This window comes from Vicugna pacos, chromosome 25 (assembly GCF_048564905.1).
Source record: "Vicugna pacos chromosome 25, VicPac4, whole genome shotgun sequence".
In the NCBI taxonomy this organism is placed as follows: Eukaryota; Metazoa; Chordata; class Mammalia; order Artiodactyla; family Camelidae; genus Vicugna; species Vicugna pacos.
This window is the reverse complement of record NC_133011.1, coordinates 36,444,948-36,466,579: the sequence shown is the minus strand read 5'-3', so window position 1 is coordinate 36,466,579 and position 21,632 is coordinate 36,444,948. Positions and strand designations below refer to the sequence as shown.

The window sequence follows — 21,632 nt, the reverse complement described above, 5'->3', positions numbered from 1 at the left end:
AATGTCTCAGACCTCACAGAGGGGGCGCTGCTGGTGGCTTCTCATTATTCTCCCCCAGAAAAGGGGGAGCCTCCTGGGACCAGCACCTCCAAAAGCCGTGTGGGTGCCATGGCACTATTTATATGCCTTGCTTCATCGACTAGACACTTCTCAAAATAAGTTAAACAGAAATATCTGTGTCCTCAGGACCCTGTAATCTGAGACAGTCTCTTGTGAAATGAACTGAGACTGTCTATTTGTGGGGAGGGAGAGGGGTGGAGAAAGACGAGGAAAACTCAGGAAGAATTTGATACAGAAAATGAAAGAAGTAAGAATGGGGTTATGACAGCTCTCAGACGTCTGGATGGACTGGTATGACAGTGAGGACACATGAGGGTCTTCTCGTGCTCACGGTGAGGCTCTCTGAAGGGAGGGCTTCCTCCTGAACGGGCCACCGCCCCAAGGAGGTGGGGGTAGGGTGTCTGGATGGATTTTTGGAAGTCAGCACTGGGAAGGGCAGTTTGGGCAGGGCGATTTTGGGAAAGCCTATTGAAGCTGAGCTGTCAATCCAAGGCAAAAGGGGAGGAAGAGGAGACAGATACAGAGCAAGGAAGGAGATTAAGGAACCAGGGGGGCCTCTCTGGAGGGTTGGGGTGAGGAGGGAGGGGAGGGGAGGGGCAGTAGGCCCCTACTCCAGTGGCTGCAGGGCAGCTCTCTCCTGGCTGTCCTTGCCGCGGATCTTCCACCATGTTTCAGGCACCCACGTGGTGGTTCTCTGATGGAGATTCCTCTGAGTGGAGTTCCCCAGCCTGGGAGATCTCCCCCCACCCCTTCTGCTTCCACCCCAGCTGTGCCCTTGTGGCTGCCTACAGCCGGCATCTCCTGTGGTGCAGACCGCTCCCTTGGTTGGGTACCAACCCAATAACCCAAACCTGGCTTCCTTCTGCAGTATTCATTTGACTCATGGGAAACTCATGCATCCTTGCCCCACGGAATCACAGGAGTGCAGGCTGCGCCTCCCCTGCCCCCGCCCTGCCAGCTCTCTTCTCCTTGGTCACTCAGGGCCAAGCTGACATGCAGACAGGCGACAGAGGTGGGTACAGCCAGTGCTTAAAGGCCTGTGATGAGGACTCTGAGCTCCATCCAAAGGCAGTGAGGGGTCACTGCATCCAGGAGGCTAAAGATCACATTTGTGCACCTAGAGCCTCGTTTGGTTCTTATGAGGAGGTGCGGACAGTGCTGTCAGGATGAGTCTGAGGGCTGGGATCACTCCCAAGGCTGTTGGGTGCAGGAATCCAAGAACTGATGGAGGCCTTTATACCCCTTCCCTGATCCCTCTTTCTGAATGGCTGGCTCCTCCCCGTAGTCAGATATCCCCAGCTCAGCGGAGCCCTTCCTTTTACAAAGTGTAGAGGCAGTCCTGCCCATCCCTTTCTGTTACATCACCCTGTTGTGTTCAAATCAGTTACGACTCTCAGAAACCATGTGTTTGTTTCTTGGCTTGGTTTTTCTCTTCTCTCCCTAGAACGTAAGCTCTAAGGATGCAGGGGCGTCACTAGATCTAGTGATGGAAACAATGCCTGGCGCCTCGTGTGGGACTTCATAAACATTGTTGAATTAGTTAATCAGTGACTTCACAGGCCGAGGAGATGAGTGAAGAAATAGGCGATGGCTGCAGACAGAGGATGTGCCTTTCAAGTCCTTTGGGGACCAGTTTAAGAAATCTCCTTTGTTTTGAGAATAGACAGATACTGTGACAACTGTGAGTTTCATTCACAGTTTTTAGCAACTGGCAGAGAAATACCTCGGGCATCTGGCCCTTTCGTAGGGAAAGAGTAACCAATTGGAAGTATTTTTGAATTCCAGAGCACAGAGGAGGAGGTTAGGAAAACCCGTTTCTCAGTCCATCTCCATCTCCTTCGATCAAGGTGATCCTGACTTTTGGTGGCTTGGGGCTTAAGCTGAGTCTGTGTCAATCTTGCAACGTCTGAATGAGAACCGGACTGATGTTCTTGCTTGTTATTAGGACCAAAGACTCTTAAGGACTCTTTTCCCCCTCTTCTGCCAGACACCCAAACAAGTGCTTCCGTTCGACAGAGGACGGAGACCAGTCCTCTGTGGGTGAGTTAGAAGGACACAGGATTTAGGATTATAGAGGTTTGGGACTAAGTTCCAGTTCTATAACCTCCTTGTCAGGTGGGCTTCTCTCACTTAGTGATATGCATTTAAGTTTCCTCCATGGCTTTTCATGCTTGATAGCTCATTTCTTTTTAACCACTGAACACCATGCCATTGTGTGGATGGGCCACCATTTTTTTTATTGATTCATCTAGGGAAGGAATTCTGAATAAAGTACTATAAACATCCAGATGCAGGATGTGTCTGTGGTCCGGACACAGCACACCGTGCTTTTGTGTCGCCACCAGATTCTTGCACAGAGCATCGCCTGTCACCCCGGCAACACATCAGCGAAGCCTCATTCCACCCAGTCTCCACCCTCAGTGGGCAGCGGCCAGACCCTCTGGAGCAGACAGAGCTCACCCTCTGCCCAGGCTGCCCTCGCAGTGTGCCAGATCTCATTTTCTCCCTCTAAATTGCTTTCTGCTCCGTGTCTCTGCTCCCCCGACCTCTGAGTCCCTCAGTAGGGAATGCTGGTTACTATGGCGATGGGCTGGCTTGTGGCAGGAACTCAGTTCAGTAAATTAATTGCTGGACTTTTGGAGACTAATGACAGAGCCCTGCCTCCCAGGGACCGGGTGTGGCCTGCATCATGCCAGCTTGGTAGCCAGTCCCTGGAAAGATCTGGGAGAGAGGACTGGGATACGGTGCCCATGCTTGCTAGGGCTACGGCCCGAGGTGGGCTGGAGGGGCGGAGGAAACAGGCTGGCAAGAGTCTCACACTTACTGTGCACCTGGCCTGTGCCAGGATCTATATGCTCTGTAGGAATTATTTCACGTAACCCTCACAGCATCCCCTAGGGAGTAGCGATGAGCCCTGTCTCACGGGGACGGAATGCTCATTTATACGGCTAAGGAACACAGGGACTCCACACCAGTGGGCATTTTGTCATGAACACCCCATTTATTCTTGTTTCTTCAATATCTTCCAGAAGATAGATGCACAGGGAACCTTTCCTATTTCGTTCTTTGACACCGGCATTACCCTAATCCCAAACCGAACAAAGGCATTCCAAGAAAATAAAGCGACAGACCAATATATCTCAGGAGCACAGAAGCAAAAAACCCTCAACAAAATACTAGCAAATCAAATATGACCATGTATAGAAAGAAGGCTAGGCCCTGACCCAGTGGGATGCAGCCCAGGTATGCAAGGCCGATTCAGTGTCTGAAAATCACTCAGTGGAATCGGTCACACCAACAGGCAGAGAAGGCCATTCTCTTTCCTCTGGGTGATGCATGGCTTGGGTTTTGACTTTATCCTTTGCTTGTTTCCCATATTGTTTCTGTGCTTAAGAAATAAGTGTTGCTCCAGCCAGATCCCAGTGTCCCGAGAAGCCACCCTGCTGCTTGATTATACCTGTGGGCCTGCGATTGTGTGGCACTGCATCCCGGCTGCCAGGTATGGAGTCACAGGCAGGTTTCTAACCCTTTGTGCCTTGGTTTCTTACTCTGTAAAATAGGTCTCATGATAGCTGCGGTTCAGATTAAATGAATTTTTATGAATAAAGTGCTTGGAATGGCTCCTGGCGCTTAGTTGGCATGTGAAATGTGTTCAGCGTTAGTGCTGGAAAGAGTGTGGGCTCTGGTACCACAAGCCTGAGGCAGGCCCGGCTCTGCCTTGCTCCCTGATCTCAGGTGCATGTTCAGGAAGGTGGGGATAACGGCGCTGACTTGCAAGTGTGCTGTGACCTCAGGGAAGACACTGGTGAAAAGCACCTGGCTCATAGCGCACACAGACGTTTCTCCAGCCTTTTCTGTAAAGAACCAAATATCAGGACGGTAGACTTTCAACCCCACAAATACTCACTGGGCCCGGCTCAGGGAAGTAGCCTGGGCCTGGGAGAGGGATGGTGGAGAACGCAGACTGGCCCTGGGGGAGCTTCCAACTCAGGAGTGATTACTTGAGTCTCTTGGATCTGTTTTCACACACAGACCTGCCCAGTGGGGGTGCTGCGGGGGCATCGTCCACTTCTCAGCCTCAGCAGGTCGGCCTGTGGAGGGGAGGTGCAGATGCCCATCCCGTGGCGTTGTTGTGGAGATGGGGACACGCAGTGTGTACAGCGTGGAGGCTCCCCAACAATGCTGAGTTTTACCCCCGCTGCAGGGGCCCTTGGATGGTGAGTGGGCCGAGGAAGTGGGTGTGGTTTGGGTCACAGCTCTGGTCCACAGCAGTGATGTGGCCTCTACCGGCGGTTTCCTTGTTTAATCCCTACGACGACCCCCTTGTAACAACTCACCGAGGCGGGTCCTGTGACTGTCTCCACTCCACAGGTGAGGACACTGCGGCAGAGAGACTAGGTCCGTCTCTGAAGCTGCAGAGCTGCTGAATAACCGGGATTTGTACCACCAGGCACTCTGGTCTGAGAGCCCACCCTCCTGACCACCTGGCGAGTTCTGGCCTATCCTTCGCTAGGACTAATGGAAACTGCTTCTCTCTTACTGCAGCGGAGGGGGACGTGGGTGGGGGGTGGAGATGTGTGAGGGCTGAGCGAGCTGTCCGCCACTCGGGATGCTGGGGTCCGGCCGTCTCCCGCCCACGTGTGGGGATGTTCCTGGGCTGCTACGGAATCCGCTGCCTGTTTCCTCGGGCCACTGGTCTGCCTTCAGCAGAGGGAGGAGCTCCTGGGATCTCTGTCCTTTTGCTATCTTCCTGCCAAGTCTTAGGATTCGCGATCTTTCCAAGAAAAAAGATGGAGACTCCCCAGTCTCCTCCTTCCTGGTCTGCCCCAGACTCATGACACAGTGGCCCTGCTGTGACCTGGAAGGACGTCTTAGTCAGCTCAGGCTGCTGTAACAAAATGCCACCTACTGGGGTGCTTCAACAGCAGACACTTATTTTTCACAGTTCTGGAGGCCAGGGAATCCAGGAGCAGGTGCTGGAAGATTTGATTCTAGTGAGGGCTCACTCCCTGTCTTGTAAACAGCCACCTTCTTTCTGTTTCCCCAGAAGGTAGAGAGAAAGAGACAGAAAGAAAGACTGGGATGGTCTCTTTCTCTTCTTATAAGGGCACTGATCGCATCATGGGGATAATGACCTCATGACCTAATCTAAACCTAAGTCCCTTCCAAAGACACCGTGTCCAAATACCGTCACACTCGGGCTGGGGTTTCAACAGATGAATTTGAAGGGACACAGTTTTGTCCAGAGAAAAGGGCCTGAGCGTACATTTGTAGGAGGAAGGGGTGGGGTGGAAGATTGCCAGGAGGGACCACTTACCATGCTCCAGCATCCATCCCCCTCAACTCTCTTCACCATTCAGTTTCCTGTGGTTGCTGTGACAAATCACCACAAACTTAGTGGCTTAAAACAACACAGACTTATTATCTTGAACTTCTCAAGGTGGAAATTCCAAAATAGGTCTCACTAGGCTGACATCAAACTGTTGGCTGGGCTGTTTCCTTAGAAGTCTATAGAGAGGACGCCCTTTCCTTGCCTTTTCCAGCTGCTGGAAGTCACCTGCATTCCTTAGCTCATGGCCCCTTCCTCCACCTTCAAAGCCAACAAGGCCCAATCAAGTCCTTCTCGGGTGGCCAGCACTCTGGTTCTGACCCAGCCTCTTTCATCTGTAAGACCCTCGTGATTACACTGAATGCGCCCAGGTAGTCCAAGGTTACCTGCATATTTTAGGCCAGGTGATTAGCAGCCTTAATTCCACCTGTAACGTTCATTCTCCCTGGCCATGTAACGTAACCATTCACAGAGACTGGGGTATGGACCTCTTTTACTACTTTTATTGTGGCAAAAAGTACACAACATAACATTTGCCATTTTCAGTATGTGACTCAGTGGGATTAATTCCATTCAGATGTTGTGTAACCATCAACACATCTATTCCCAGAGCCCTTTCGTCACCCCAGACAGAAACTGTGAAACCATTAAGCAGTAACAGAAGATGTCTTTCCACTATGTAGGTTTTCTTTAATTTCTCTCAGCAATGGTTTGTGGTCTTCAGCATACAAGACTGGCACCTTCTTGGTTAAATTTATTCCTAAGTTTTTTTTTTCTGTTTTTTGATGCTATTGTCAGTAAAATTATTCTTCTTGATTTCCCAGTGGATTGTTCGTTGCTTGTGTACAGAAATGCAACAGACTTCTGAGCGTTGATCTTTTTCATTCTGCAGCTTTGCTGAATTTGTTTATTGGTTCTAACAGCTTTTTGTGAATTCTCAGGGTTTTCTCCATCTAGGAACATGTCATCTGACCTTCTCCTGAAGTGGTCACATGGCGATCTCCCCCTCCCACCCCGGTCCTCCCAGAGCCCCCCGCCCTTCCCTCTACCAGTGCTCATTTTATCGTACCTTGCTCTGGCCTGTGTCTTACTTGCCCCCAGGTGTCAGTGAGGATTTGGTGTCCTTTGTCTGCCTGGCCTCAGAACCTGGCATGTGAGGGCCACTGGGAAATATCTGTGAATGAACAAATCAATGGTAAAATCTATAGACCGTTCTTCCTTTCCTGGATTTTGGAGTTAGCAATGGGCAAACACTTTTTGAAATGGATATCCACATGAAAATAAAATATACAGTATGGAAAGAACGTTTAGCTAATCGACCTCATGGATCAAAGACATGCATAGGAAGCAAGAAACAGTGTCTGAATTGAGTTGGCAAAAATCAAAGGAATGGCACCACTCCACACTGCCAGGTCGGCAGGGAGGGCACTCACCTGCTCCTACCCTGCTGGAGGCCGTGGAAATGGTACAGCATTTTTGGAAAGCAGTTTGACAGCTCATATCAGGGTCCTTTCAAAGCCCCAATGACACCCCAAATATTTTCCTACAAACCTGCCCCAAGAAAATAATCAAATATGGGCAAAGGCTTGGGTACAAAGGTGTCCCCTTGTAACATGGTAAACAAATAAAACAGCCTATTAAATGTCTACAAGTCAAGAATATGATCAGAGTAATGATGCTGTTGCCACAGGCATAGGTTAGGTAGCTGATAACGTGAGCTGGTCATTAATGCACACTTGCCGATGGTTGGGTAGGGGGAGAGATGGATGACTCTGACAGGGAGGTAACACGGGGCTTTGCTCTTTAGAAAGTCATAGTGTTGGCTGTGTGAAGAGTCGAGTCTGGGCAGTGAAGGCAGTTGGGAGGCTGGGTGGGGGTAATTCCTCCTGCTTGGGGCCCAGAGGTCACTTCTGGCTTCTCAGCTCCAGGGCCTTCTGCTAAAGGCGTGTCTTTCTTCACCCAGGACATGTTCCCGTAGACCCTGACGGTGCCTCTTCCTGGCCAAGAAGTGCGCGTTCCCAAGCACGAGTGCACCATGGCCGGCCGGCGGGGCAGCAGCGCGGCCTGTCTGCTTTGGCTGCTGCTGCTTTGGAGTGGGGACCGCGGCTGCCAGGCCCAGAGGGCAGGTAGGGCCGGAGGCTGCGCGGGGCTGGAGGCAGGACAGCCTCTGTGCGAGTCCCAGGGGCGCGGCTGTGTGCCTGCGTGTGAGCGAGTGAGGGTGTGGGTCATCACCGGCGAGGTGCCAGCTGCCCTCCAACCGATGCATGTTGTAACCAGTGCAGCTGGGGCGTGTGCCTGTGTGTGAGCGTGTGTGTGTGAGTGTGAACAAGAGAGAGTGAGCATGTCCTGAGTCAGACATATGTGTGCTGAGAGCGCGTCTCTGTTGAGCACATGCAGGATTTGGGGACAGCAGGCGAGGATAGCATCCTACTGTCTCGTCCCGTCCTGGGAGGGTGTTGGGCCACATCCCGGGTGACACTGGACGCGCTGGGGTCCAGCCAGAAGAGGGGGCCAGGACAGGGCATAGACAGGAAGTGGGAACGTTACTGGAGCAGAGGAGGCCCGGGCAGGAGGAGTGAGAAGGGACAGGAGGGTTTGCTCACCTGACTGAGGGCCTCGTAGGAGGAGCCACGGCCAGTGGGGGACGTGGGGAAGGGGTCGGAGACGTCTGTATCACAGCCCCAGGCCGAGAGCACGCACAGGGTTGGCCGGGGCCTCAGGGAGAATGCCTGGGCTGAGATGCAGGCCCTGTTTGCAGATGAGGAACCGAGGTAAAGAGAGGCCCCCCTCACCCCCGTGAGGCTGGGGGACCCAGGAAGGTCTGGGGCAGAGCCAAGGCTTCCTTCCTGGGGCCACCAATGAAAACAAAAAGCAAACAAGCCCGGCTCGGCCTCGGGGTTCTGGGGCAGTTTACAAAGCTCCCGCCTGTCTCGCGCTGCCTGAGCCTCCCGAAGCCTGGCTGCCCGGAAGGACGGCGACAGGCGCAGGCATCTGCTTTTCCCACGCGGGGCGCCGGGCCTCTGAGGTTTCTGTATCCCCGGGACGACCCCAGTGCCCCATTGACCTCCAGGGCTGTCAGATCCGGGGGTCCTCTCTCCGAGCCCCCGTTTCACGGAGCGGAAGATGCAGGCCCGGGGCGAAGCTGGGGTGACGGGGCCCTGGCCTGCGGCGGAGCCGGAGGCCAGAAGCCAGGGCCCTTCCTGAGACGTCGCTCTTCGTTCTCACGTGCCCGCGACCCGGCCTGCTCCCTGACCTCCCGGAGAAAATGGCCCCCTGGGGAGGCCTCTTGAACAAATGAGCCTTTTGCAGCTTAAAAAACAACTTTGCTCAAGGATTACAGTCTCGGCTGGGCGGCCTGGCCGGCAGCAGCAATTATCCTGAGCAGGCGGGACTTTATTGTTACAAAGACAAAAGGATGACCTTTTGGGTCAAGGAGAAAAACTCCCCAGGAATTACCTCTTGAGTCCACACATCTGGGCAAACACACTTCTAAAGCGCTAATCTTGTTAGGGGTCAATTCTGCCAAGGCAGGCGTTCACCTCAGCTCCTCCGTGGACTGGACTTGGATTTGAAAAACTCAAGGGGAAGGTGGGTGTGGGGTTCAAGGGTGGCACAGGCACAGGGAGGGATAAGGAAGTGTGTGTATGTGTGTGTGTGTGTGTGTACACATATATGCAGCTTTATTGTTTTTCTGTTTTTTGCACTTAATTCATTGCTTGTAAACAAAATAAAAAATACAAAGTAATAACTTATAATGGAAAAGAATCAGAAAAGAAAAAATACGTATGTATGTAGTTGTATAACTGAATCACTTTGCTGTACACCTGAAATTAACACTGTAAATCAACTATACTTCAACAAAAGACTTTTTTTAAAAAAGGAAAAAAACATAAATATTTGTAACATACACCTAGCAAAGCGTGTAGAGGAAACTTTAACGTTTGAATGCTTATATTAGAAAACACAAAAAAGCCAAGAATTTATTTGTCTACATATATAAAGTGAGAAAAAAAAGAACAAATTAAACACAAAATAAGTCAAAGATAGAAAATAATAAAGAGTAGAAATTAGTGAAGTATAAAGTGAATACTAAAGAAAAGAAGACACTAAAAAAAAATACAAAGTGATATAATTCTCTCATGGTTCTGCTTGCCAGAGGTGAGCAATGTTTCTTTTTGCAGCTTCTTGCCTGCATGCACAGTTGTACACAGAGACACACGTGCCTTTCATAGCCAACAATAGAGCCGGAAAGGTTTCCGTGCTGGTAAATAAGGGCCCACCATCACTGTCACGGCTGCCTGGCTTTCGGCTGTGTGAGCAAGGAGCGAGGGAGGAGGAGTGATTTAAGGAGGTCCCTGTGAGTGATCATGGAGGCGGTCTTCCAGGACTTTGCTTGGCAATGCTGCCATGAGCTTCCTTATACATCTTTTTTTTTCCCCTTCCATTTATCTGATGGTTTTCCTAGGATAAATCATTAAATCTAGAATTGGTGGATCCAAAAATATACTCCTTTATTTGTTTATGTATTTATTACAGAGGAACTGGGGATTGAACCTAGGACCTTGTGCATGCTAAGCATGTGCTCCACCACTAAGCTATACCCCCCCACCCCATTTTCCTTACATTCTCACTGGCTACTATCCTAATGGCAAAAGTCAAATGGTCTTTTTGACTTTTGCCAGTAGGACAGTCTAATAAAGTAGGATTCCTTTTTGGTTTGTTATCATTTTTTATTTTTTTCACTAATGAAATGTTTGTGCCAGGTGTTCCCAGAGGCCCGGTCAGCTATGGCTGTTGGCATGGCCAAGACGCAGATTCCGGAAGAGTGGAGACAAGGGCGTATTTTGCTTCCCCTTCGTATTTATGCTTCAGTGTGGCGTTTAGGCAACTTTTCCTCATATTATCTAATTGTAAAATGGGGGCGAGCACCCACCCCTTGCACAGAGTTGCCATGTGGATCACAAATACAAATTATATAGTGCTGCAGTTCATTTAATCCGAAACATTATATAGTTCATATAAAATTTATGTTTGTTAAAATACAAGCATACGTTTATAAAGCACTATGGCATTTCTGAAACATATGAACGCAATCTATTGTAGATGATTTCTAATAGGGAACTGCTGAGCACTGTTTAACTATCCAACAGGAGAGCTCTGGCTAAATAAATTATGTTCATCCCTGTTGGGGAATCTCTGCAGCCATGGAAACCAGCATTGTCATACTGGAAATGGACTCCCAGCACATCACTGCAAGCGGGGAAAGCAGCTTATCTATCAGTGTGTCTGGTACAGCCCCCCTCCATCAATGGCTACAAGGAAATAGAACATACATAAATAGACCCTGGGTTAGCATGCCTATCACTGAGCAGCTGGCAATATGAGCGTTTAAAAGATTTTTTGATTGCTTTTTCTGCCTTTTCAGAAATGGGGATATGTTACTTGTAGTAGGTTTGAAAGATAATGAAGTCTCTTTTTAAAATGTTTCAATTTTTTAAATTAAAAAATTTTTTTAAATTGAAGAATAGTCAGTTTACAATGTTGTGTTAATTTCTGGTGTACAGCATAGTGTTTCAGTTATACATATACATATATTCCTTTTCATATTTTTATTATAGGTTATGAGATATTGAATATAGTTCCCTGTGCTATACAGTAGAACTTTATTGTTTATATATTTTATATATAGTAGTTAGTATCTGCAAATCCTGAACTACCAATTTATCCCTCCTTTCCCGCCTCCTTCCCCCTAGTAACCATAAGTTTGTTCTCTATGTCTGTGAGTCTGTTTCTGTTTTGTAAATAAGTTCATGTGTGTCATTTTTTAAGATTCCACATATAAGTGATATCATATGATGTTTTTCTTCCTCTTTCCAGCTTACTTCACTTAGTATGACGATTTCTAGGTCCATTCATGTTGCTGCAAATGGCATTACTTTATTCTTTTTTTATGGCTGAGTTGTGTGTGTGTGTCTGTGTGTGTGTGTACTGCAACCTAATTACCCAGTCATCTGCTGATGGCCATTGAGGTTGCTAATGAAGTCACTTTTGAACCAAAATAAAAGGAGTATTTAAAGAAAATGACATGGTGTTCCATGACTGTTACTCATTTATATAAAAAAAATTCTATATATAAACATGTATTTCTATATACAATATATGTAAATACATAAATGATGGGTATATAAATACATTTATAAACTATATATAAACTATACATACAAACTGTGTATAGGTAACCCATACATACTGACTATATATGTAGTCAGCCGGACCCCACAGCAACCCGGGGGGGGGGGGCGCACACCTCATCACGTGACGGTTGGGAGGCGGGGCCGGGCCTTTAAGGCCGCGGCACGGCTGGCCGCGGGGAGGGGCGGTGGGCGGTGTTAGCCGCGGACCTGGAGACCCGGATGGCCGCGCCGGAGGCCGCGGGACCGAGTCCTTCCCACAACCCACTGGGCCCTGGTCGCCCTGCTTGTCGCCCCCGCAGGTTGCAAAAGCGTCCACTACGACCTGGTCTTCCTCCTGGACACGTCGTCGAGTGTGGGCAAGGAGGGCTTTGAGAAGGTCCGGCAGTGGGTGGCCAACCTGGTGGACACGTTCGAGGTGGGCGCGGACCGCACCCGCGTGGGCGTCGTGCGCTACAGCGACCGGCCGGCCACGGCCTTCGAGCTGGACCACTTCGGCTCCCGGGCCGAGGTCAGGGCGGCGGCGCGGCGGCTGACCTACCACGGCGGCAACACCAACACGGGCGACGCGCTGCGCTACATCACCCGCCACAGCTTCTCCCCGCGGGCCGGCGGCCGCCCCGGGGACCGCGCCTTCAAGCAGGTGGCCATTCTGCTGACGGACGGCCGCAGCCAGGACCTGGTGCTGGCCGCCGCCACCGCCGCGCACCGCGCGGGCATCCGCATCTTCGCCGTGGGCGTGGGCCAGGCGCTGCGGGAGGAGCTGGAGGAGATCGCCTCCGAGCCCAAGGCCGCCCACATCTTCCACGTGTCGGACTTCGACGCCATTGACAAGATCCGGGGCACGCTGCGGCGCCGCCTGTGCGAAAGTGAGTGGGGACCCGCGGCCTGGGGAGGCCGAGGGGTGGGGAGGCCCCAGTCCGCGTGGCGCGGCCGTAACTGAGGAACCCAGTAGCACCCACACCCGGTCCGGGCCCATCACCCAGGGACCTGCCCCGTGGGCCACACTTTCAGGGAGACAGGGGTGGAAAGAAAAATTAAAGCAGGCTGGCTTCTAAACCCCAGCCACTCTGAGATACGTGAATGCCTCACTTCTGCAACGGGGAACATCCCCTGGCCTCCTGGGACTGAGTCAGAGCACGTGCCTGCAGAGGCCTCACCAAAGCCCCTCGGTGAGAGCTGTTGGGTCCTGCTCCTCTCAGCCCCACTGAGGGATGGCAGTGAGAGATCACGAAAGAACAGGGCCCAAATAGGCTGCAGGAACTGTACCGGGTGAGCCCAAGTCAGCCAGTTCAGGTGGTGGGCGCTGCTGGTCCCAGAGGCCAAGTGCTGTTGACCTGTTGCCCTCTGAGATCACCCGAGGTCTCCACGTTATTTGTCTGGAATGCTGACTGTGGCTGGGATTAGGTGATGGGAGAGGAAGGAGTGTGTGTTGGGCAGGCAAAGGTCCCATGGCCCCGGGGCTCTGACTTGGGAGGCTGACCTGCAAGACCCTGGTGGGGTCTTTCTGACACCAATCTCCTCTCCAGGGCAGGGAGGGTGAAGTGGGTTTCTCCTGACCTAGCCTGTCTCCTCTGCCTGCTTTCCTGGGGTGCCATTTCTTCCTGGCTCGGTAACTTCCTCCTCCGAAGCCAGCAGGTGGGGGCAGGGAGTAGGGTCAGCCTCTGTCTTGCTGACTTCTGTGGGGGATGAACTGCCCCTGGTAGGGGAGCCCAGAATGTCACACCTGGGCAGGGCAGTGGAGGAGGGGCCTGGCAGTGGGAGCAGAAGGGCAGAGCGGCAGGGGTCTGGTCCCAGGGGTGGGCCTGGCCCACAGCCTGGTAAAACTTGTCTGAGGCTCGATGTCCTTAGTTTCGTTACCATGCTGTGACTTTTTCTCTGTATTGGCTCACTTAATCTGTATTTATTTATTCACAGACGTTTACTGGGATCTGTTGTTTGTGTGGCCTTGTGCTGACTTCTGGGCTATAGAAAAAGATAAGACACAGACCCTGCCCTCAGGTCTTCCTTAGTCTAGATGGTGGAAAAGACTCAAAAAAAGGAATGTGATATTGTAGGGGTGAGTTTAATCAAGGTGCCACAGAGTCTTATGGGTGGGGTCCTGCTGTGGTTGTGGTGGATGATGACCCTGCGAATGGGGGTGGGGGGCTTCCTGGAGGAGGTGGCACTTAGCTGGTTTAGAAGGACGAGGTTGGCAACACGTAGTCAATGTACTATAATGGCCGGAGGACAGGAGGGGAGTTGGGGTTGGTTGCTTTGTGTGATTGTCAAGGACTGGATAAAGGAGAGCCTTGTGTGCAAGGCTTTGGAGGGTTCTGGGCAGGGACGTGACATGGTCAGGTCTTTGTGGAGAATGGAATGCTGGCAGGACAGCAAGCAAAAAGGAGCCCCTTCACAGACTGCTGGGAAATTCAGAGAATGGTGCAGGGAATAGATGGTGCGTTGTTGCCCAAGGATGAAGGAATTGACGCCCTGAGGGCAAAGAGATGGTTACCTACCCTACAGTGTGCCACCCATTGGCCATGGATTTCCCACAGTGACTTCATTTGATCCTTGTGACAACTTTGTAAGATAAAGATGAACCTCCTTTTCACAGATGAGGGCATTCAGAATGCTGAGACCTTGGGAGGCACAGCTGCAAGGTCTGCTGGGCCCTCAGCAGTAGGCCGGAGAGGCGATGGGGCCACGCTGGGGAAGAGGAGGCAGGGAGAAGGAACAGCCCAGGCCGAGCCAGGCTGAGAACGGACCGAGGTTCATGTGGCCAGAAGTCTGGGCTACGAGAGTCAGCCACTAGGCCACAGGCCCAGCCAAGAGGCAGACATCCAACTTGGTGGCACAGGGGCCACCCCGGGCCCTGGTAAGCGAGGCTGCTTCTGGACCCTACCCTCTGGCATTTCACCATGCTGCCAGCCTGGGTTCAGACTGATTCTAGATCTTGGCAGAGCAGAATTTAGATTTTGAAGAGCTTCCATTGGAATGGCAGGGCCAGCCCGGGCAAGGTCAGGTCACTGGGTCACATTGCCCTGTTAACAAAACGGCAGAGCTGGGGGCAGAATCCCGGCCTTCAGCCTCCGCACTCTGGCCTCATGCCCCAGGGCCCCCAGAACAGGATTTCACCACCACTGATGTTGGGTCTGAGCCAGGGACAATGCTTTGGATCAAAGTGACAGAAAACCCCACTCTAACTTGCTTAGAGAATAAAGCACATTGACATCACACAGGATAGAAAGGCCAGAGGTCAGGCAGACTTAAGCGCTGAGACCAAACTCACTCTCTCCTGCCGTTTCTAGGCTCTTTTTTCTAGGTATTAATTCTCTTCTGGGCAGATTTGTGTGTCAGGGTCCCAGCCGTGAGGCGACTTGGAGGAAGGTTCTATCTAGAGGAGGCTGAGGTCAGGGAGTGATGCTGGAAGCACTGGGCACCAGCAGCAGGAGAAGCTGGCTGACAGCAGGGATAGAAGTGCTGCTCTGTGGGTGGGGAGGGGCTGCCCGGCAGCGCTGTTATCTCCTCAGCCCAGGGGGGAACACAGCTCTCGGCTGCCAGCTCAGCCACGGCCCCAAGGGAGCAGGAAAGGAGCCCCTGTCTCGGTCCCCTCCGGCTTTGCTGGCCCCTTCCATTGGCCTGACCTCACCTGACAACAGTCAACAAAGGGACCGGTGATGTGGTCACAAGGGCCAGGATCTGAGGCTCAGAGCAGAGCAGAGAAGGAGGCAAGGGATGAGGGAGGGCAGAGGAGCTCCCAGCACAAGACAGTCAAGTGACTCTAGAGCTACGTGGGTCTTCAGCCCCAGCGGAGGAGAGGGTCACCCAGCGGGCCTGGATTCAGTCTGACTGGACGGTGTGGGCCCTGCGGCTGTTCCCAGCCAGTCGCTGTGGCCCTGGAATGGAAGCAGCTGCCTTGCCGGGGCCTCAGCCACAGTCTCCTGTTTGACAGTTGGGAGTGGAGTTAGTCACCAGCTGTACTCCCTCAGGGAAAGGGGTGCGACCTCTGCAGGGACATCACGGTGGTGGGGGGGTGTTACCAAGGGGAAAGGAGTACAGGCCAGCCCAGCACACCACATGTCCACCTTGACACCACTGGGAGAAACTCAGCGATTCTCTCTAGACAGGCTTCTCCAAGTGCCTGAATAGATGCAAGATTTAAGTTATTCTTAGCCATCTAAAGGGAATTCTGTCTGTAAATACAGCTGTAGGCTGAGAGGGTCTGCTCTATTCTGGTGACAAACGAAACAAAATCTCCCCACAATTGCTTCAATTAGAAACAAAGCAAAACAAATAAAAGAGCAAACAGTGATGCAGTGGAAAGCGTGTAGGAGAGTGAACCAAGGCGCGTGACGGCATCCAAACAGCTGGGCCCCTCGGCCCCGGGGGCGGGTACCTGCGGGTGGTTCCACAGCCCGAATCCCGGCTGTCTGAACAGGGGTGGCACGCTGATGGTCTGGGAAATCGCAGACTAACGACACGGGTTTTGGTGTAGTGATCGTTCTGTCTCTCCAGCCCACTCACTGATTCATTCAACAGCTGTAGTTGTAACAGCCACTGGATTCACACTAATCCATTCACCCACTGCACTCCAACCCAGCCGTGCATCGTAGTGAGATTGATTCAGCTCAGTCCTTCCATCCAGCCATCCATTCACTCAGCAATCACACACTGGGTGATCTCTCTGCTGGGCACATGCCAGGTGCCCAGGATGCGGTGATGGATCTGACGCTTCTTTTTGTCCTTGAGAAACGTTTGTCTGTTTGAGGCAGCAGGAACGAGGCAGATTAGTACACCCTGAGTGTGCATGCCGCTACCACCTGCTGTTTGAAATGGCTGTTAGTTTACCTGCCTAGGAGCCGTCTTTACACACAAGAACAGGAGCTTCACGAGGGCCGGGTCTGTTCCTTGAGGTACCAGTGCCTGGAACGGAGCCTGGTAAGGAGGGGGAGCCACCTGAACGCCTCCCCCAGAGTCTGCCCAGGCACGAGGCTCACTGTCCCCCGGCCTTGGGCTCCTCTGGGGAAGCACCTCTGTGTCATGACGTGAACTCCTGCCCCTCGGTGGCCTGACGAGGTTCCCCGGGGACGGGATCTCAGCCTGGCTTCCTGCAGTGTGTGGGGCGGAGGCTGTGGATGGGGCCCGGCCCCGGAGCACCGGCTGTAATTAAGAGCTTTCTCCAGCCCAGGCTCAGCCGTGGCCGCAGAACAGCCTTTATATAGCTGATCGTGTGGCCGCGAGTGAGCCCGCGGGATGCCAGCAGCGGCTGCGAGAAGCCTCCGCCTGCTTCTATTTTAGGGACACCCTCTGGTGGTCCTCTCCTCTCCCCAGGGGCGGGGGCGTGTTCCTGGATCCTGTGCTTCAGCCCAGGATGCGAGCGTGGACTAGGGCACAGAAGGAGCCCCTTGTGCCTCTCTGGTTCATGACGCACCGTCTCCCTCCGTCTGTCTGTGTTGTGTGTCCGTGCTCAGCCCCGGTGCTATCCCCTGAGCTGCGTCCTGGGTGTGATACCCCATGACAGAGAGACAGACAGAGGCTGCTTTTGTGTGAGAAGGGGATGAATTTCATTGTTCTCCCTGGAAAAACGTTGGCATCTCCACCCCAGCCATGTGTTTGGTTAGTCTGTGACTCCATGCGTGTCCCCAGCCCCTCCGAGGAGCCCCTCTCAGCTTCCTGCGTTGGCTCACACCTCCTCACAGACCGGCTGTTGTGCTGGCTCGTGAGATTGGCCCCGGGGCTGCGACTCACTGAGAGGCTCGCTCTTGCTTTTGACCGTGGCTGTCACAGACCACTTCACCCTCAGATGAGGGAACCATCAGGGGCGCTTGAGGACTTTTCTGTGCTGTTTTCCTGTCTGCAGCATAGAACATTTTGATTAAATAATGCAGCTTATCTGCGTGATTGGGGATGGACTAGATCGCCCTTTAAAGAAGCCAGCTCCCAACCAAGGATGTTTTAAGGGCCCTTTACATACACTTATTGGGTCATTTTTTCAACACATTTTTTGACCCCCTGTTGTCTCCCAGACGTGATTTTGAGGCACAAGGATCACCATGGTGATCAAGTCATCTGTGGTCCTGCGTTTAGGGTGACACTCTCCAGAGAGGAAGGGAGACAGCAGAAAAAGTCAAGTAAATGGGCAAGGTGGTTTCATACAGTGATAAATGCTTTGAAGAAAGTAAAGCAGGGCCATGGGACAGCATCTCAGCTGGAGGGGTTGCAGGAAGAGACGGGAGAAGTGGAGTTGAGCTTGAAATGACATGGAACAACCGTGCCTGCCAAGATTTATGGGCCGAGAGTTCCAGGCAGAGGCCAGTGCAGAAGCCAAGGGCCTGCAGGAGGCGTGGGCCTGATGTGGGAGGGGCACGTGCTGGGGGGGCTGCACTGGGGGCAGTGACAGTGCCTCCAAGGAAGTGCCACCCTCCTCACTGTGGGAGACAGACACTGAGGCGTAGCTCTCCCCAAGTCCTCACGGCCAGCAGGAAGCGAGGGGTCAGCCAGAAGTGATGTGCACCTCAAAACCCTGCAAGTCTGTGTCCTTGAAGACGCAGAGGTAGCGCCAATGGGGGCTGGGGCTGCCTGTCGGCAGGTCTGGGTGCACGTCCAGCCTGGCAGTTTGTTTGGGCCCATCTCCTCTTGTAGGCATCAGAGAGGGCGTGGCCCTGCTGGTGGCTTTGTCCCCAGGGACCAGGTCTTCTTGTCCCGACCTCTATCTCTATCCCTCTGCGTGGCCAGGAGACTCGGAGGTAAACTCAGCACACACACACGTACGCCACACACAGACGTACAACACATACACGATACAAAAACCACATACACATACACAACATACACACACAATACACACCCTCAAACACATATACACAGTGCACCACACACACAATACACAACATACACACATGATACTCCACACACACAACACACACACACGCGTCTGGGAGCACATATGTGGCCACAAGGTGACCCACTTTGCTGGTCCCCTGGGCGGAGCCGAAGCCCGGGCAGAATCGGCGGCTGCATCAGCTGTGGGTGTGGAGCCGCCACGTGGATGCCTGTGGCTGGGCTCTGGGGACCACATCAGATGCAGGAAGAGGTTCAGGCGGGGGCCCCACCCCGGGCCTGAAGGTCACTGGGAGTTCCTCCTGTGAAAACTTGTCATGCTCGAGGTCACCCCGGGAAATAGTAACTGGGTTACTTAAACCCGATTGTGTGCTGGGAAGTTTTATTAGAAAATTACTGAAAGTGATGGAAAACTAAACATCGCCATTGTTAACTGTTAACGTGTGGACATCGAGGCAGAAGCCGTCTCCCAGCCCTGCCCGCCAGGCCCACGCGGTTCCCCCCGTGCCCCCTGGTGAGCAGGGCATCCTGCTCTGTGGAAGGAGCCTGTCCCCTCCGTGTCTGCCTTCTCCCCGAACTGACCGGCATCCCCTTTGCCTCTGGGTTCTGGTCTCCTGTGCCGGCAGTACTGTCTTGTTAGTGCTGAACCCTGTGCGGACTTGTCCCCGCAGGTGGCTTCCTAGAGGAGGTGGGCAGGTTTGCACAGGCAGCACCGGGCACTGTGGTTCCTCCAGGGCGCGAGGGCCAGTGGAGGAGGCCGTGGTCTGCACTGGTTCAGCCCCGGCGGCCGGAGCCGGCCACCTGGCAGGGCCCAGCTCTGCCTCCCCACCCTGGGTGAGCCTCAGGCCGGTTCCCTAGCCTCTTTCCGCCCCCGTCTCTTCACTGGTGCAGAGGGGATGGGGGTGGCGTTTCTACCTCGCAGAGCTGTGACGGTGTGAGGGTTGGGACGTGGGAGGTGCCTGGTGCAGCAGTGGCCCTGAGCATGTGCTGGACAAGTGCTCGCACGTGTGTGTCACATATAAGACACTTGTATGTCAGTGTGTGTGTGTGTGTACACATGCTTTATATGTATATTTTTATACACTTTAACCTCTTCTCTGTGTCTGTGTGTGTATGTGTTACTTTCCAGAAAAGCGATCGAGTTAAATGCTTTCTGCTTAGGGCAGTGTTTGTCACCCTTTAATAAAAGTGATCTCCCTCTGAGGGGACCTGGATAAGTGTGGGTTTTTCTCCTCTAGCTGCTTCCTTCTCTAAGTTGTAAACCCACACGTAACTGTCTGCTTATGCTGTTGGGTGGGGTGAACTGTGGGGGCCGCAGACCTCTCGAAGATGTTTCACCCCCTCCCTCAAAGCGGTTTTCACCCCCTCGGAGGCAGCGCCACCCGCTTTGAGAACACACGGGAGGATTACCGGAGGAGCGTGCAGGGACGGCCTGGTCCCCGTGCTGCCCTCGCTCCCTCGGTTCAGCAGGTGAGCACAGCTCTTAAGAGCCCCGCATAAATACGGGGTCTCTGTTTATGTGTCAGATTCCTTTTTTAAGCTTTGGTTTCCCTTGTAAAAGGAAGACAGTAATACTGCCTACCTTCTAGGGCCGAGGCAACACAGCTGTGGAAGGCCCCCCTTGTGGCCTGGCAACCTGAATTCACTGCCACTGACTCATGCAGGGACCCTGGACTGGGTATTTTATGGGGTACTGAGCGGGTGGGTGGGATTCCTCCTGGAGGGCCCCTTCCCTTCTGTGTCTGGCTCACTGTCACGCTTAACCCGCTGCCCTCTCTGTGTGTTCACATGCTACACGTGCCTCTTTGCCTGGTTGTGTTTAGGGGCTCCCCGTGGGTCCTGCAGATCCTCTGACCATCCCAGGGCTTGGATGAGGACTCACGCCCCGGTGCGGGCTAGAAAGGGCTTGAAGGCCAGCTATAAATCAGCACCCTCCCCAGCTCCTGCCCGGCTGTGGGGCTAGTGCCAGATACTGCCCTCTCTGCCCCCGGTGCCACCCCAGGCGGGGCAGAGAATGCGTCCACGTCGCCATGACCGTCTCATTTACTGGCACTGTCACGCCAAGAATTCCAGCCCCGCAAGGTCGGACTGCATTTCCCACAGTGGCTTTAGTGTTGAATTGATTAAGGGATAAAATATAGTGACCACAGCGAAATTGGCACTTGCAAAATGTATACATCCATGAATGCAGACAGTCTACGCGTAAGTACGTGTCTCTGTATAGATGAGCAGCTGTGTAATTAGACCCGTGGAGGAATTCTGCATTTCTGAGTGTCTCTCACATCCTGCGGCTAACCTTGCCCCAGCTGAACTTGTGGGAGGGTGAGTGGGACACGGGGTTACACGACGTCTGGCTACTCAAGAAGTGTTGCTGATTAACTGCAGTGCATCTGATGCAGCCTCACGCTTCCTGGAAAGCTGAAGGAAAACAGTTGTCAGAGCAGCGTGTTCTCAGTGACTTGTTTTGCTGTAAAATGTGCCTGTCTTTGTCGTTTTCATCACACAGACTCTGGCGTCTTTGAGTTTATCCACACAGACACATGCAGAAACACAAACATACTCACACAGTCACACACAGACACACTCACATATGCCCACTCATACACACATGGATGCTCACGTGTGCCCCTGCCCCCCACACACACACACACTCATGAACCTAGACGGGGGTGGTCAGTGCAGCACAAAGCCCTTCCTCCTGCCCCTCACCCTGGAATAGGCTACGTGCAACTGCTCAGACAAACACAGGGTTCGCGGTGAGGTGCATCACTGGGTGTGCAGGGAAGGGAAGGAGGTTTGCACTTAGATCCGGTGCTTCTCAGACACCGAGGCTGGAGGTCACTGCTTGGCTGAGCTGGGCCCGGGCTCCTGGGTGCTGGCCGAGGGCTCTGCTGCCCTCCCGAGGTCCTGCTGCCCCAGTCTTCTCCCTGTCCATCCTGCAGGAGGGCCTCGCAGTCTCTGGTGACACCTACTGGTGCTTGGCCCATGGGACACTCCCCAGGAAGGAAGGAGGTCCAGGGAACCTGGGACATTTGCAATCACAGCCTCCCCGCAGGGGTCGCGCTCCTAAGGTAACCGTGACCTGGCTCTGGCCCTGATGCTGGGCAGAGCTGTCTCTTCACTTCCCGCAATACAGATCCTGCCTGGGCTTACGAGGCTTCCCCAGCCTGGCATCTCCCTTCCCTGTCCTCTCTCCCCGGCTGGACTTCGGCTCCGTCCCCGCCCCCACC

General features: G+C 53.1%; 1 protein-coding gene across 1 annotated transcript in view; it reads left to right on the top strand.

Moving 5' to 3' along the window:
• The window catches only part of COL22A1 (collagen type XXII alpha 1 chain), a 212,646-nt gene that overhangs the window by 9,133 nt on the left and 181,881 nt on the right, over positions 1-21,632 (top strand). Inside the window, exons 2-3 of the mRNA XM_072949767.1 lie at positions 7,353-7,515; positions 11,883-12,449. Of these exons, the coding sequence (XP_072805868.1) occupies positions 7,425-7,515; positions 11,883-12,449 (658 nt within the window). The 5' untranslated portion in view covers positions 7,353-7,424. The remainder of the gene's footprint in view (positions 1-7,352; positions 7,516-11,882; positions 12,450-21,632) is intronic.